At 39.0% G+C, this 15,146-nt stretch overlaps 1 protein-coding gene across 4 annotated transcripts in view; it reads left to right on the forward strand.

Moving 5' to 3' along the window:
• SCUBE1 (signal peptide, CUB domain and EGF like domain containing 1) overlaps positions 1-15,146 on the forward strand; it is a 204,167-nt gene that overhangs the window by 173,122 nt on the left and 15,899 nt on the right. For 2 of the 4 annotated variants that reach the window (XM_052690637.1, XM_052690639.1), the window contains 7 exons: positions 1,125-1,247; positions 4,463-4,582; positions 6,198-6,290; positions 7,674-7,790; positions 9,240-9,398; positions 10,542-10,745; positions 11,936-12,097. In XM_052690637.1, the coding sequence (XP_052546597.1) occupies positions 1,125-1,247; positions 4,463-4,582; positions 6,198-6,290; positions 7,674-7,790; positions 9,240-9,398; positions 10,542-10,745; positions 11,936-12,097 (978 nt within the window). The remainder of the gene's footprint in view (positions 1-1,124; positions 1,248-4,462; positions 4,583-6,197; positions 6,291-7,673; positions 7,791-9,239; positions 9,399-10,541; positions 10,746-11,935; positions 12,098-15,146) is intronic. The other 2 variants (XM_052690638.1, XM_052690640.1) reach the window with 1 other exon arrangement.

Raw genomic sequence — 15,146 nt, forward strand, 5'->3', positions numbered from 1 at the left:
CTTTGTGGCCCTCCTCTGGATCCTTTCCAACAGCTCCAACAGATCAGAAGCCTGCAACTCTAAGCCTTGTTCCATGCGTGCTGCTGTTCTTCCACAGGTGCCAGAGAAAAATGTGGCTAATTGGACTAGGCTTGTGTTTGTTAATTGGTGTAGCACCTAGTATGCCATGGAACCTAGTCCCTCATTTGGTTCCTACCTGTAGCTCACATCTGACTTCAGACTGGGTCACAAGGCTCCAGAGCTGGGGACTCTGGAGAAGTGACTAGAACTCTTAAAGCCATCCCTGCAGACCATGTAGATTCACTCAGAGCCAGGCACATGGCAGTTGGAATTCAAGACATGATTCAGGCATGGTTTGGAAAAATAGGCAGGCACTCAGCCTGTCAGCCTTTATGGCCTGACCTGCCTTAGAAATACATGCAGTGACGGTTTTTCTATTACTATCACATTTTGAGGCCTATCATTAGACTAGAGTCTGAGCAATTAAACCTTTGACATTTTTCTATATAATGTAATATACATTATTGTCCAGATCTTCCAAGAATTTCAGTGTAACTAATCCTCACAAGTAACTTAATTGTGTCATTTGGCCTTATGGGAAATGGTCTTAAGTTGCGCCAGGGTAAGTTTAGGTTGGATATCAGGAAAAACTTCTTTACAGAAAGGGTTGTTAAGCACTGGAATGGGCTCCTCAGGGATGTAGTTGAGTCACCATCCCTGAATGTGTTTAAAAACCATTTGGATGTGGTGCTCAGGGACATGATTTAGTGGAGGGTTGTTAGAGTTAGGATAGTAGGGTTAGGTTGTGGTTGGACTTGATCTTTAAGGTCTTCTCCAACCTGAGCAATTCTATGATTCTTTGATTCTGTGTTATGTGTAAATCATTACAGGAATAGGAGCTGTGCATGTGTCTGGAGACAATTGCATGCAAAGCACGATAAGCTGTTTGACAAGACTGTTATCTGCATTACACATTTATAATAGATGTAAACATAGAAGATGTAGTAGGTACAGATATTCTTATGCACACAACTTTTCAATGCACAGTACATGTGTGTACAGTATGCACAGAGATACTGTATAGACATTGTTAATATCCTCTCAACTTTAACTATATTTTTCAGATATTGATGAATGCAGCATCAGCAATGGCAGCTGTGACTATGGGTGTCTGAATACAATGGGAAGCTATGAGTGTGTCTGTCCACCTGGAAAGAAACTCCACTGGAATAAAAAGGACTGCGTTGGTAAGTGTGTAAGTCACTGACTCAGAGGTGGCTGTGGTGCTGCTCCCATTCTCCAGAAGAGTGAAGAAGCCTGTAACTTTGTCTGAGGAATGCTGCAGGTGGACTGAAGAATGGGAAATATGTTGAATGTGTTGTGTTTTTTTTTAAATTCTGTCTTATGAGTCTTGTGCTCACAAATGTAGGTCTTCCTACGTTATTAGGTATGTTTTCGTTTGATCCTCTGCTTTTTTATGGTCTTTTGATATTGAACTGTATAATTTCAGATATAACTCTACTTCCCTTTAAGAGTAATTTAGAATATTTAAAATATATGACTGTTTACAAGTAGGATGTTATTCAAGTCAATATATACATTCACAACATCATACCCCTGTTCAAGTTCTCCCCAGAAGTATCCTGTTCATTGTAAAGTACCAATAGTAGATGTGTGAGAAGTATTAACTGCAGTTAGTACAATCCCAAGATGACTCAAATGATAGCAAGTACTACCAGTGCCACTAACTTTGTGTCAAATCTGAATACCTGTTCCAATCGTTGTTGTGTAACCTTTTAGGTAGATTATTTTTTCTTTTAGAAGCACAATTTGAAACACAACAAATATTGGTCATGGCTGCATTTCTGTGAGATTTTAATTCAATTTTCATATTTTTATTGAGAATGGCATACATTAGGTCTTTCATAGTCAAATTTAAGTTGTTGCTTTTTTGTTTGCTTCCTTAAACCATGAATATTTTATGGATACAGTAGGAACTGATGGCTATTACTTAACTGGGAGCAAGACACAAAAATAAAGGAGAGACCTTGTTTAAAAGGGAATCTCCTGACATACTGAGGGAAAGCACTATACTCTGGAGTAGAGAGCACTGCACCAGCCTCTCATATCATGCAATATAAGATATAAGATTGTGGCATTTTTCCACTTACATGGATAAAGCAGTATGGAAAGCACTTTATAACTGGAAGGGTTTCAGCTGATGTTCAGCCTTTGCCACTGACTTTCTTTCTGCCTACCAGTAAGAACCTCATTTTCCCCACTTGCATTCAGGTACATTACCTTCACTGCTTCTCTGCATGAGAACTAAGGACTGTAGAAATAAGAAATGGTTACTTCTTGGGTTTGTTTTTAATTAACTGTCCACTATGTCTACCTTGCAGTGTACTAGTCAGCCCTCTGGAAAAGGCTTTGTGAACTAACCTCAAACTAACTTGTAAAACTTTAGTAAAGACTAAAGTTTTCTAAGGTCTGTTAGGCCACAGAACTCTCTCAACCTACTAAGAATGCTTTTGCCATAGTAAGAGCTTGTATTGAAATATTTTCCTAGTTGTGTATTTCTGTTCATTATTTGGAATACTCAGTTGGAAGGTGGAAAATAGAACACTCTTTTCCATTAATGCACACTGTTTTCTTTGATGAATTTAATGAGGCTTAAAATAAGTGTCATCTCCCTGCTGTGTTCTACATTTGCTGTAACAAAAACCTCTTTTGCTCAGAAACAACACTTTGCACCTGTGTTTGTCTCCTCAGTCCAAAGAAATATCTTTCTAAACATCACCAAAGCAACATTAAAGGCCTTTGGAGAGAGATAAGTAGAGGATGGTTATTGCTGTATTTCAAATGTGAACATTAGATGTGTTTAAAGGACTTGCATGTAATTTATACTTAACCAGCAGTGAGGCTAGGAAATCAATCCAAATGGTGGCTCCTGGGATCCTTCCTCTGTACTCAGGCCAAGCCAGGAAGGCTTGTTCCAGCTGCTACATTTCAACTGGTCTATTTCATCCCAATTTTAGTCAGCTCTTCCCGAAGACTGGCCAACCCAAAACTGTCCTAAAGAATTCAGATGCTACAGCTCTGATCTCTACCTTTCTGTGGTCCAGTGGTGAGGTGAAGGGCAGGAAAAACAGCTCTTCCAATGAGGCCAGTTAGGAGCTAAACAGGAGTCAGCCAGGTCCACCTTGCAGGGTGAGCATGATTGGATGAAGCAGAAAAGACCAGTCAGAGGAAAAGCATGTGCACTTGAACATGTGTTTATACAGGGCTGAACCAAGAACTTCTCTAGAGACACCTACCTGAGATTCATCTGATTCAGCATGAACTATCAGGTATAACAGGTGCCCAGCACTACAGCCAATAGTCAGTGCAAACAGTAAAACTCTGGAGGAGGTGACTGGAGGAAAGTAAGCAGTGAGGCTGCCTTAGTGCAGATAGTGATGGCATCTACTACTCGGGCTGTAGCTGAGAATGCACCTGGTCATTTATAGGGAGAGGTATATTTAAGTAATACTTGAGTACCAAAAGATATCAGATTAAAATAAATGCAATATCTTAATTATCAGTTGCATACCATCATCTTCAGGTGAAGCACAGAACTGATCCAGCAACTCAGCAACATCACGTAGGTTCAGCTAAACCACAAATTGTCCCTCACCCAAGTACAAAGAGCAGTTTGTGGGTAAGAAATACAGAATATTCTGTCTTCATCTTGCTGCGAAGCCATAAAGAGAAGCAGGGACATATTCATTGTTGCCTTGTGTAGTGGGTGCTGATGAGGAGCAGCTGATATTTATGTACCGTAGCTTGGGGCAGTTCGACGTTGGCTGAAAGGATTGATGGGACTATCTACTCCCAATCTCAGCACCTGCTGCCTCATCGTTGCCCAGATGGGAAGTTTTCTACTTCCAGAAGCTTAAGCCTGGCACTGAAATACAAGCCTGTGAGAACTGGAGTGAGAAAAAGAAAATGCTTTCACTGGCAATCTAAATAAACAGAACTTTGTGAGAGGGATTCTTGTGTATATTGTTGTAGTTCCCCATTGAACCAGAGAGCTGGGCCTCCAAAAAAGGGGGACAGGACTTCTCATGTCATTAATATTACCTATTGCTTCTGTAATGATATTGCGTGTGCAGCATAATGCTCATAATTAGAGATACCTACATTTCAAAGTGCAGGTCTGGACCTGAACAGTCCCAAAAAAAGAAGAAGATAGGAATAAAAGACTCAGATGCTAGATCTAAAAATCTGAAGGAGTTCCATTTCCAAGTCCAAACTCAAGGTCCAAATGTTCTCTCTCCTGTTAAACGCTTATTTCAGAAATGCCTGCACCTGTAATTTTTCTTGGTTGCCATTTCTACCTTTCGTTTCTCACTGTTGGGAAGAAGTGAATGCACAGAGTTCTGGTTTGGGCTGCTTCTGATTTTTCTTTTTTTGTCCTCAGAGATGGTGAAATGTCTCCCAAACGCCAAACCAGCTCCCAAGGCTCAACTAGTATGTAGTAAGACAGGAGGAATAGAGAGCTGCTTCCTATCATGCCCCTCCAATACCCTTTTTGTTCCAGGTTTGTACAAAATATCTGTTCTCTGAAGTGATAGAGTTATTTGAATGTGACTTGATGATTCTTCTCTGTTAATGTATACATGACTCTTGCATTCAGTTTTTATGATGGACAACTGTAAGTGAGCAAAGGTTCACTATAAATTAAATTTTGTCCAAATATGCACATGATTAAATACAAGAACTGACTGCCCATTGCATTAAGGGTTTGGCCCTTGGTTGTTTAATCTGAGTTGTCATTTGGGAAAGAAAAAAAAAAGTCAAACTGAAAAAAAAAATCCTTCAGTTGCCTTAACTAAAATGTGCAAAAGAAAAATTTTGATATGTTAAGTTACTTAGTCAAAAGGGGAGGGAAAACTGAGCAGTTGATTTCCCCGCTAATTGTTAAGCACTGTTTTTCATTATGAATAGAATGCTCTGAGCCCCTCCAGCCATCTGCTTAAAATGGTGGACTCTGCATCATGTCCCAACATATCCTGAAATTGTGTGATCAAACAGGAGTGGAAACAGATTGGAAAATGGATGGTTCCTCCTAGATAATCTGGTTTAGAGAACAAAGCATGAGGCGGGGGCAGGAGAAGAGTGCTGGGACACCCTGAGCAACTTAATGTTGTGGCAGCCCCAGCTTACGATCAAACTCTTATGCCACAGTAGCATAAAACTTCCATCAGTTCAGCAAGGGACACCATGGATCAATGAATGAAGTAGCAACAGCTTAAAACCTGCCTTACTGTCTCACACAGAGTGGGTATGACTTAATCTGTCTCAGGAGGCTGCACAGGTAAACCCCTACTCACTATTTGTTGCTTCTGTTCCTGGCAGTAGCTGGGTTTCAATAAATTTTGTTGGCAGTAGTTCATCTGAATGTTACAGAAAATCAGGCATCTCACTGTGGTTTTTTTTCCCCTCCCTTTTCTTATCATTTGCTACATGTAATTTTCATCTACACAGTTTTGCAGGACAGTGAAGTAGGATGGAGGTTGATATTACTTTTTAATGGGTGTTCTCTTTCTGACACAGGATTATTTTCCACAAAGATGTCTCTACTTTTCATGTTAGTCCTGGCATTATATGTGGCAGAGCTGTTCACACATTATTTTCATTTTAGCAGAGATTACCCGTGCATTTATCTAATTTGCATGCACCAATAGAGTTCAATCTGTGCAGTATGCAAACTCTTTCATAGTTCTTAGCATGTTAATTTTTGTTTCTGCCAAAAAATATGTCAATCTGGTTAGCTTTATTACTAGCGTACATGATCTATTTATAAGTAACAGAGATGATCAAAGCACAAGGATTCTGCCATGAACATACACAGTAAAATATTTCTGATCTGTGTGCCATGGAATTACTTAATTGTCAGCTAACCTAATGCCAAACTCTTTATGAAATGTAACATTTCAGTGCTGAAAGAAACAAACCATAGTCAATGCTCTGAAGCAGTAGCCCTTGGTAAGCTACTTCAGCCATTTAAAATCCAGGTTCAACACTTTAAATGTCTCATTATTTGGCAGTATTAGAGTGCTCAGACATGACACGTTAGTGCTGAGAGAGCTAAGCAGAGCAGGTGTTTTGTGGGGCTGATGCCCTGCGTGCTGACTGTGTGTTCTGCTTCACAGATTCAGAGAACAGCTACACACTGAGCTGTGGTGTTCCTGTCCAGCAAGGCAAGGCTCAGCAGAAGCGCAATGCCACCCTTCCCAGCTGTGCAGGTAGGTGCTGTCCTGCTCACCTTGGCCATGGCCTCTGGGAATTAAATGTGGAGGTCTCCTAAACCACTGAGGAGATGCAAGGTAGACAACTCTGAAGTTACACAAAGCCAGATTTAAGAGTTACATTCAACAAGGGCAAGCTCTGGAGTAAATTACTTTCCATAGTCCAACATCTGACAGTGAGCATGTAAAAATGGCACAGACTAGGAGACGAGAAGCCCAGCAGGAGCACAGCAGCCAAAGGCAACGATGCTGCTTGGTGGTCAGCTACAAAGACATTGCTGAGGAGTGTGGAGGATCTGGGCATTGCATTTCTATAACCAGAAAGGTTACAGTATTTTTACAAGCACATTTAGTGTTTCATTCTACTGGTTCACAGAAGTGGCTGAATTATTTTGCAGAGACATTTCAAAATTTCAAAAGCTGATACTTAGTGTAAAATGAACTCAGCTCTAGAAGATGAAGCCTGGCAAAATTAAAAGCAGTTGAAACAGCATCCATTGGAGGGAAGTATCAGCCCATTTTACATATCAATACCTGCCATGCTTCTCTCCAGTTTCCCTGTTCTCTAGCCATGTACTTGTTATATGTTTGGAATGCAATACGAAGTATGATGCTGTGGAGTTAACACAGCAGCCCATCTGTCTGCCTGTGCCAAAGGGGCAGATAACCTCTATAATGCTCTCAGGGTTGCTCCTCATTGCATCATCACTTACTTGCAACACCCTTTTACCTGCTCCAGTTCCAAGGGGCAGCCTGCAGGAGCAGGAAGGTGACAGGCCATGCCATACCTTTCACACCATGGAATTTGTGAGGAAGTCAGTCAGCAGTTGCATTTTTGAAGCACTGCATATTTGGAGCCTTTAAAGTTATGACTGGCATGGATCTAAAGCTGAAGAAAAAGTCTTGCAAGCTCTAGACAACCATCAAATAAAGGTATTTCCTTTGGATAGTTTTCCATTGTCAATAATTTAACTCCATTAAGTCAGTCTTACTACTGCTTGGCATTAGCAAGAGTCAGAGCTACTGCCAAGTAGTGTAGGAAGCCACAGTCAGAAAAAAACGCTATCAGTGAATCTTACTCTTTATAAATGGCAAATTCACCCAATCCCACAAAGATGTGCAGGTGTACTGGATGGAAGGAGTGCATGCAGAGCATGTACAATACTAGCAAATCCATTCATCTGTCTGGGCTCAAGTGTAAGTGCTTATGGGAAATAATAAACTTATGCAAATGGATCCCTTTCCAAAAGGTGTATAGCTCTTGGTCTGTGTGTTTTCTATGTTGCAAAAAGTCTTTTAAGTCTATTTTTAAAAATAAATTCCAGGCTTCCTTTCATCTGCATCACAAACAATGGCTTTTTTTTTGTTCTACATCAACAGATTCCTTAGCCCCTCCAATCAAGCAGAAAGCTCGCTTTAAAATTAAAGATGCAAAGTGCCACTTACGACCTCGCAGCAAAGAAAAAACAAAAGATGCTGGGAAGCAAGCTGTCTTAGGTATGTGATTTGTTATAACACATAAACAGCTTCAGAATTTTTTTACTTGTTTGTTTGCTTGTTCACGTAATTTGTTTTAACATCTCAGTCTGAAAAAAAGCAATGCTTTTCATATTCGGATTTGAATTTAAGATCAAGTCAAGTTCCACACTCTCACTGAACAGTGCCATAAGTTTGGATACGGCAGTGCTGAGATGTCACCAGTTGTTTTGAAAAATCTTTGTCCAAAACTACATGAATTTGGAATTAAGCTGATCCTTTTTCTGACATTGGTAATGGCAGAAATATCTTGAGACAAAAAGCTGTGACCAGTGCAGTTACAAGAAATAATGTCGGTTCAGTTTGTTGTTTCCAATCTACGTTTGCAAACGCTATTATTCATTTGCATTATACTGGATGAGTCCACACTGCAGCAGCAGACAACCCCTACATAGAAAAGTTACAACCAAAATCTGATGTTACGTAGTCTTCAATCATATGTTACACTGGAATTAGTAGTTATGCTGTGAGAAGAAAAATTTAGAAGAAGATTCAGACAAAATTACAACAAATCTGAAATGTAAATAAAAAAGGATTTATCAGGCTATACCAAAGCACTCAAATGTTTCAAAAAACTCATGGCAGTAAGATTTGGGACTCTATTATTGCTAATTTTTAACTTCATTTTTAAGGTTAAACAAAACATTTTTAACAGATTTTCATGACATTTATTTCTTGTCCTCCATTCCCTTGATACATTGGAGTAGATTTAACAATTAAAGAATATGTTGGTATTTTTGCTGTGCACTTCTACAGCTGAAATATCTTAAGTTCATTTACTTTTAACATTAACTCAGAATTTTCTGGGCTTCAGTGCACAATACTGGTGAGACTGCAACAGCTCAAGTTCTTGCTTAGAGGAACTTAGCAGCTTACAGAAAATGTCTACTGGTGTTACATTCTCTGTTGTGAGTCTGTCTTACCACTCTTGCCAGTGAGAAGTTGAATGATAGCTGAATAGAAAAGAGATTTTGAGCAAGAGATTGCTCAAAGAGATAGAACATCAGTTAGTAGTTTTCTTGAAGCCCATGCTTGTTCTGGTTTAGTCCCAAGCCTGCAGCTCTAATGAATTTGTGAAAACTGACTCTCTTGCTTGGTATAACCATGAAATGACTGTATGTAGTATTGCAGCTCTTGCCTAATTTCTCTAAATAGTTTCCTAATCCTAACACAGAAAAGATACAGGAAATTATAGGCATTATAGGTAACCCTAAGCAGCTGAGCATCACCACACCAGTGCTTTTGCCTCCTGCTTTCACCAACAAAAGCATCAAAGTGTCTAAGTGCATGTGAAATGTTACGAAACCTGTCACTGCATTAATAATAACCCAGCTGAGATATTGCTCATTAGCCTGTCATTTGCTACCTTGCTACTTGATTTCTTTCTTTGTGTGGTTTCTCTCATGAAAGGAGGTCAATTCCCTTGTACAGACAACTGCCATGTGACTTTTGTGAATCTCAAGTGTGATTCCTCCAAGAAAAAGCGCCGGGGCCGCAAGTCACCGTCAAAAGAAGTGTCCCATATCACTGCAGAGTTTGAAGTGGAGATGAAGTCAGAAGAAGTCTCAGGTTTGTCAACGGTCTCTAAGTCTGCAGAAACCATAATTCAATTCCTCAGTGTGTTGTTAGAATCTCTTTGATGCTATTTTATCAAGCTGCTATGTGAAGCTTATAGCACAAGCTTCATTCAACAGCCTTTCCAAACTCAGTTTCCAAGTTTTATTGAAAGGAATTACATATGAAATTAAGCCAAAGAACAAAGATTGGATCTACAGCAAAATTCCTAGAGCTAAGTCTTGTATTTTAATTTAGTCTGATTTTCTCAGACAATTGAAGTGCTAATTGATGCACAGAGAATGTAAGGATTAACTAGAAATTATGTTACACTAACCCTAAAAATATCCTTCAAAATGTAAGTTGCTGAAACTTCAGTCTGAGAATTGAGTATTTTTATCACACATTTGATAAATTCATGTATTCATAACAAACTTCAGGAAGAAAAAGAATTGCTTCAAGTTATTCAAGATGTAGGATATCATGCTATAACATTCAGCCAAAGAAAATGTAGGTTGAATTCTATAAACTTGTCAGTCTTCAAAGACAGATTTCTTAACCTGTGAGGGTTATCTCAGCAGCCAGGAGTTCAAACAGCCAATTGTGCTAAAAAGCACCTTTCTTTGTGTCAGTTATGTATTTTGATCAGGAATGTGGGGAGAATTCCTAATCAACTGAGTGGACTGAGAAAATTCAGAAATGGTGGTGGTGTCTGACAGGACACCTATGTGGAAATAGGATGCAGTGGGACATCCACCCTTCTTCTAATTGTGCACAAAGCACTAGTCACTGCTACTCTGTAAAGCAGAGTACAGCATTGTTGCACAGTGCCGTCTTGATCCTTCTGTCTAGACTGGTGATTTCTGTAGCCCTCTCCCTGTGCACTCAGTATAAGCAGATTTCTTAATGACTGAGGTACCTGCGCTCCATGCCCACTCACAAGCCATGCAGCTCAGTTTGATGGACATCAGGGTACTACTGGCTGGCCCCATAAAAGGCCTGATTTTAAATACAGTGAGCTGCTTCTACAGTTTATATGGAGAAGACAGTGAAACAAACAGAGGAGTCATAGTGTAATGCAAGCTGAGCTTTTTGTTAAACACCTCTTTTAAGCATCAATCTCAATTGCTTCTAGTTTTCTTATCGTTTCCCATCTAGACACCTGTAACATTGACTGTGTTCGGAAAAGGATGGAGCAGAAGCTGCAAACTGCAATCAAAACATTGAGGAAATCTATTAATAAACAGCAATTTTACATTCAGTTTTCTGGGACAGAATATGAAGTGGCTCAGAAGCCAGCTAAAGCTACTGAAGGGCATGAAGCTTGCAGTACGGGGCAAGTGCTGCAGGATGGAAAATGCGGTAAGTCCCAACTGATTCCGTTCAGCCATACCCCAAAAAACACACTGCCACAATATGTTGGCAACTGTTTCCCAGTTTCTCCCAGTATCTAATGAAAATACATTTGCAGTTCCGTAAAACAATGAAATAGCATTTTCCTAGATGCTGTGTATTTAGTTTGAATTTGTCTCTCTTACTTTCTTCATCACCAGATAATCTGTGACCTGTATGTATATTTATAATTAACACTCAAAAAGTCCAATTAAAAAAAAAAAAAAAGAAGGAACGATCTATAGAAATCTATTTTAACTTTATGTCAGATCTCAAATTTCTTTAAACTTCTTCCACAGTTACTAGGCTGTAGTGCTAAGGCGATAATGCAAAACTACTAGTGGCAGTTCTAAGCACTGCAAGGTTTCTAATCACTTGGAGTCACACTTTGAATATTAGCATATCTGTTTTTCCAGCTGCTTTTAGACACCAAGTCATTTACAAGCAAAAAGCAGTTTAAGACAGGTCTGATAGATGCCTCTGATGAGTTGTTTCTAAGGCTGTTTTCATCACGTAGGAACAGTGATTTACAAGCAGTTATTGAAAAGCTGCTGCTGTTAGTGTCTAGAAGCTAATTACTAATTACTAATATCCAGTAGAGAAAAACTTTTAATGTAATTGTGACCTGTTACTATAAGAAGAGTATACGGATTCATTTATATACTTAAAATGCCTTCCATTTGGGCTATTTGAGTGTCAAGAAAAAGAAAACATTACATGGGATACACTGCCCTCAGAGAAATCGCCAGAACTGATTACAGGAGACAGATTTTGTGCCTTCTTCCATAAAACACATAAATGCACATAATTTAAATTTGTTCACATCATCAAACTATTCACATCATTTCCTATACATTATACAACACTGCCTTAATTGAACTGCAATACACTGTTTGCAGACTGCATTAACTTTATTAACAACTATATCTGGTAGTGCTTCAGCACAGTAGAATGCCATTTAATGGGTTAAACAGTAGAAGGACCTTGATTGCACTGATGGTCCTCTTTACATCAGGTGACAGTCTTTGCCTAATGCATGCAAAAGTGCCACTAATAATACTGGGACTAAAAAGACCCATCTTCTCTTAACGTTCAATATATAGGAAAATGATGTGATCAAAATGAAAGTCCTTATGCAGATTCCTCTTTTCTTTTCTCAGTTACCTGCAGCACGGGCACCTTTTATAGCGGAGAACATAATCAGTGCATTCCTTGCTCACCAGGAACATATCAAGACACAGAAGGTCAACTTACCTGTGAGCCTTGCCCAAGTAATGATGGACAGGGAGTAGCGGGTGCCCGGAACGTTTCAGAATGTGGAGGCAAGTTTGATGTGATTGTAAAAGGATTAGGTGTTGCCACACAGCCTGTGAGGTGTGGAGGCTAAAAGAGGGCAGAGCCATCCACACTTCTGTCTTGTAAAGGTAACAGAAGAAATCTCTGTGCTCTTACAAGCAATATGCAAAATGTTTTGGCTCGTTCCATTCACTGACATGCTGACATTGCCAACTGAAGGTGGGACCTGCTGCAGCAAGGCTATGGTATGAAAATGAGCAAGCCAAGCAAAGCTCTTTACTTCACGTCAGGTATGGAATCTGAACAGACATACCTCGACTTGTAAGGACTCATCAGGCATATTGCAAGCCAAAGGGATAGTTTACTTTGGGCTGGTATTGGTGAGTGTAATGAACCTGCTGATTTAACCTTTTGCATGGGATGCTGTTTACCTGGCTTCATTGGCAGCAGTTGTAACTTTGAGATAGTTGTGCTGCAAGGGTCTGTACATGGGCTCAGAGGTAATGACTGCAAGTGCCGTGCTATATGAATTTGCTGTAGCTTTTGGCAAATGACACAGCACCTCTGGCTTGACTTCGTTATATATAAATTGGATTATGATGGTAATCCCAGTTTCAGAAAAGAGCTGCAAATTTCGGTTTGTAAATGCTTCTATTGTAAGTTGTTCAAGATATATCACTGTTAATTATTTTATCTACATTATTTCCTGCAGATAAGCAAAATCTAGTAGCTTTTTTTCTTGGAAAAAAATCTGTCCTATATGCTTTGCCAGTTCTGACTTTAAAACCTATCCATATAATTTACATTAATGCTTACTTCAAGAATAACTAGAGTGAGCACACAATGAATGACACTTGAGAAGCTGCCATTTTTCTTCATTCACTGAATTTAAAAAAAGTCTAGTGTCTCCAGTCAAACATATGGTAGATACCCTGATTTTTGCTGATACCCTGTATGCAGGAGCTATCATGGAAAAAAACTCAAAATGCCTGTACATCTTGGGTTTTGTTTTTTTTTATTTGAACAAAATCCAATAAGAATAGATTATCAGAGTTTAAAAAATGTTGATATAGTGTACTGACCAAAGTAGAACAAGAGTTACTAGTTGCTTTATCTCACCTTTAGCAAAGCTTGCATTTGAATTTTTGTTCTGCACAACACAAAGAAATCCTTCTGGTTATTTTTGTGGAGAGTATTGCTCTGGAAATGTTTGCTGTCAAATCACAGGAGTCTTTTTTTTCCTAATCAACTCTCCCCTTTTCTTTTTTTCTGAAAGTAACGAAACAATGTACTTGAGACTTCATAAGCCTCCCTAAATTTTTATCAAGAACAGGATAAAATGTTGCAGCACATATGATAAAACTGTATTTTTATGACTTTGTAAATAACAGACTTTGTTAGAAATGTACTCACCATGTGTAATTAATACTATTTTTGCATCATGTCTTCTGGAGCAGTGTATGTCTGTGTGGTAACAAGTACACTATAATCCAAATCCTCATCCCTACAGGTGAAGCACATGCAGATACCTGAAAGAGATTGCAAGTGGCTGTTGCATAGAACTCTTTTGTAGCTCCAAGTGAATAAGATGCTATGATATTTAAATTCCATGTGATTCTTGCAGACACAAGCCCAAAACACAGTTAGGGAGCCTATTCATTTGGGGCTTTTCTCAGGGAAATCATGTCAGATATGTTTTGTTGGTAAATTTCAATTTCAAATTCAATTAAAAAGGCAAGAAGAAAACAGCTCACTTCTATATACATCTTCAGGTAAGATATATGAATGCTGAAAACAGCAAACATTTAGCAGTATGAAAACAAAACGGTACCTATTCCTTAAAAGATATCTCTGAGCCACATTTCACACATTCTTAATTTTCACATTGAAATCCAGACCCACATCCATTCATTAACTACGTTCACATTAAAGTCCAGCAACCAGTTGGACCAGACCAAGAGGATCAGTTTTGCTATAAAAATAAGTGCAGAATTGTCTTCAAATTAGCAGTGTCATGTCTCTGAGTCTGTGTCACATCAACCTACTTGTACGCTCATATTCCAGCCAGGTGGGATTGGAGCAAGACTAAATCCCAGAGATCCTGATCCCAACATTGTCTATAAGAGTTAGATTTTTTGTAGGAACTTTTGCTTGAACTTTTGCTTTAACTTTGCTTTTGCTCAGGATTTCTTGTCCATCCTGAGTGCCAATTACCCAAGATGCTGGATGTCCCCAACATTTCCCAATATCAGGGTTTATAAAAAACCCCAACCCCACCTAGAGCTCTCAAAACGCTCAGGATTTCAAGCCAATTTTTTCTGTCTGCTGTTCAGTTCTTAGGGAAAATGAATTGCAAAGTATTGCTATTAGGCAACCTCAGGGAACACCTAACACAACTCAAAGTGCTGATCTCCTGGCTGGACTGGTGTGAAGATATGTAGAAATGCCATAATGTTGAAAAACTTGACATCTTGATTCTCAAATATGTTGTCGAAGAGTAAGGTACACTAGCTAGAAAGCAAGCCAAACAAATGCCTGTCAGAAATTAGCAGGAGAGCAAGTTTTGAAACTACCTTGTATCTGTCAGTGGGCTCCTCAACGAAGTGCTTTGCTTTTCACAAATGGCCGCTTTCTGGCAGAAGAACTTCTGACAAGCAGTAGTTTTTGCAGCTGCCCAGAAAGCTGCTGGTGTCAGCTATTCTTCCAGACAGGATGCCACACTGTCCCATCCAGATAGTTACCATTTCCATATAATAAAATGAAGATATTAAAAAGAAAACAATGCTTCACAGATATGATGCAAAGATTCATTTTTTCCCTATGGAGAACTTTGTAATTCTCAGGTGAAAGACTCAGTGAAAATATTATAAAAACATCTTATTAGACCCATTCTAAAAAACAAAATTTAAAAAGAAACATGGGTAGCAAAGAGCTTATTAAGAATCTAGTTCTAATTGCTGGCCCTGTTTTTAGGAAGTAGTTACAGGAACAATCCAGATGCAACAAGTAAGACTAGAATTTGATCTGCAGCTGTCTTGTAGTTACTTTTTTAAGGTAAAAGAAACATTGCCAACT

Source organism: Tympanuchus pallidicinctus, unplaced genomic scaffold, assembly GCF_026119805.1.
Source record: "Tympanuchus pallidicinctus isolate F22 unplaced genomic scaffold, pur_lepc_1.0 scaffold27, whole genome shotgun sequence".
Lineage (NCBI taxonomy): Eukaryota > Metazoa > Chordata > Aves > Galliformes > Phasianidae > Tympanuchus > Tympanuchus pallidicinctus.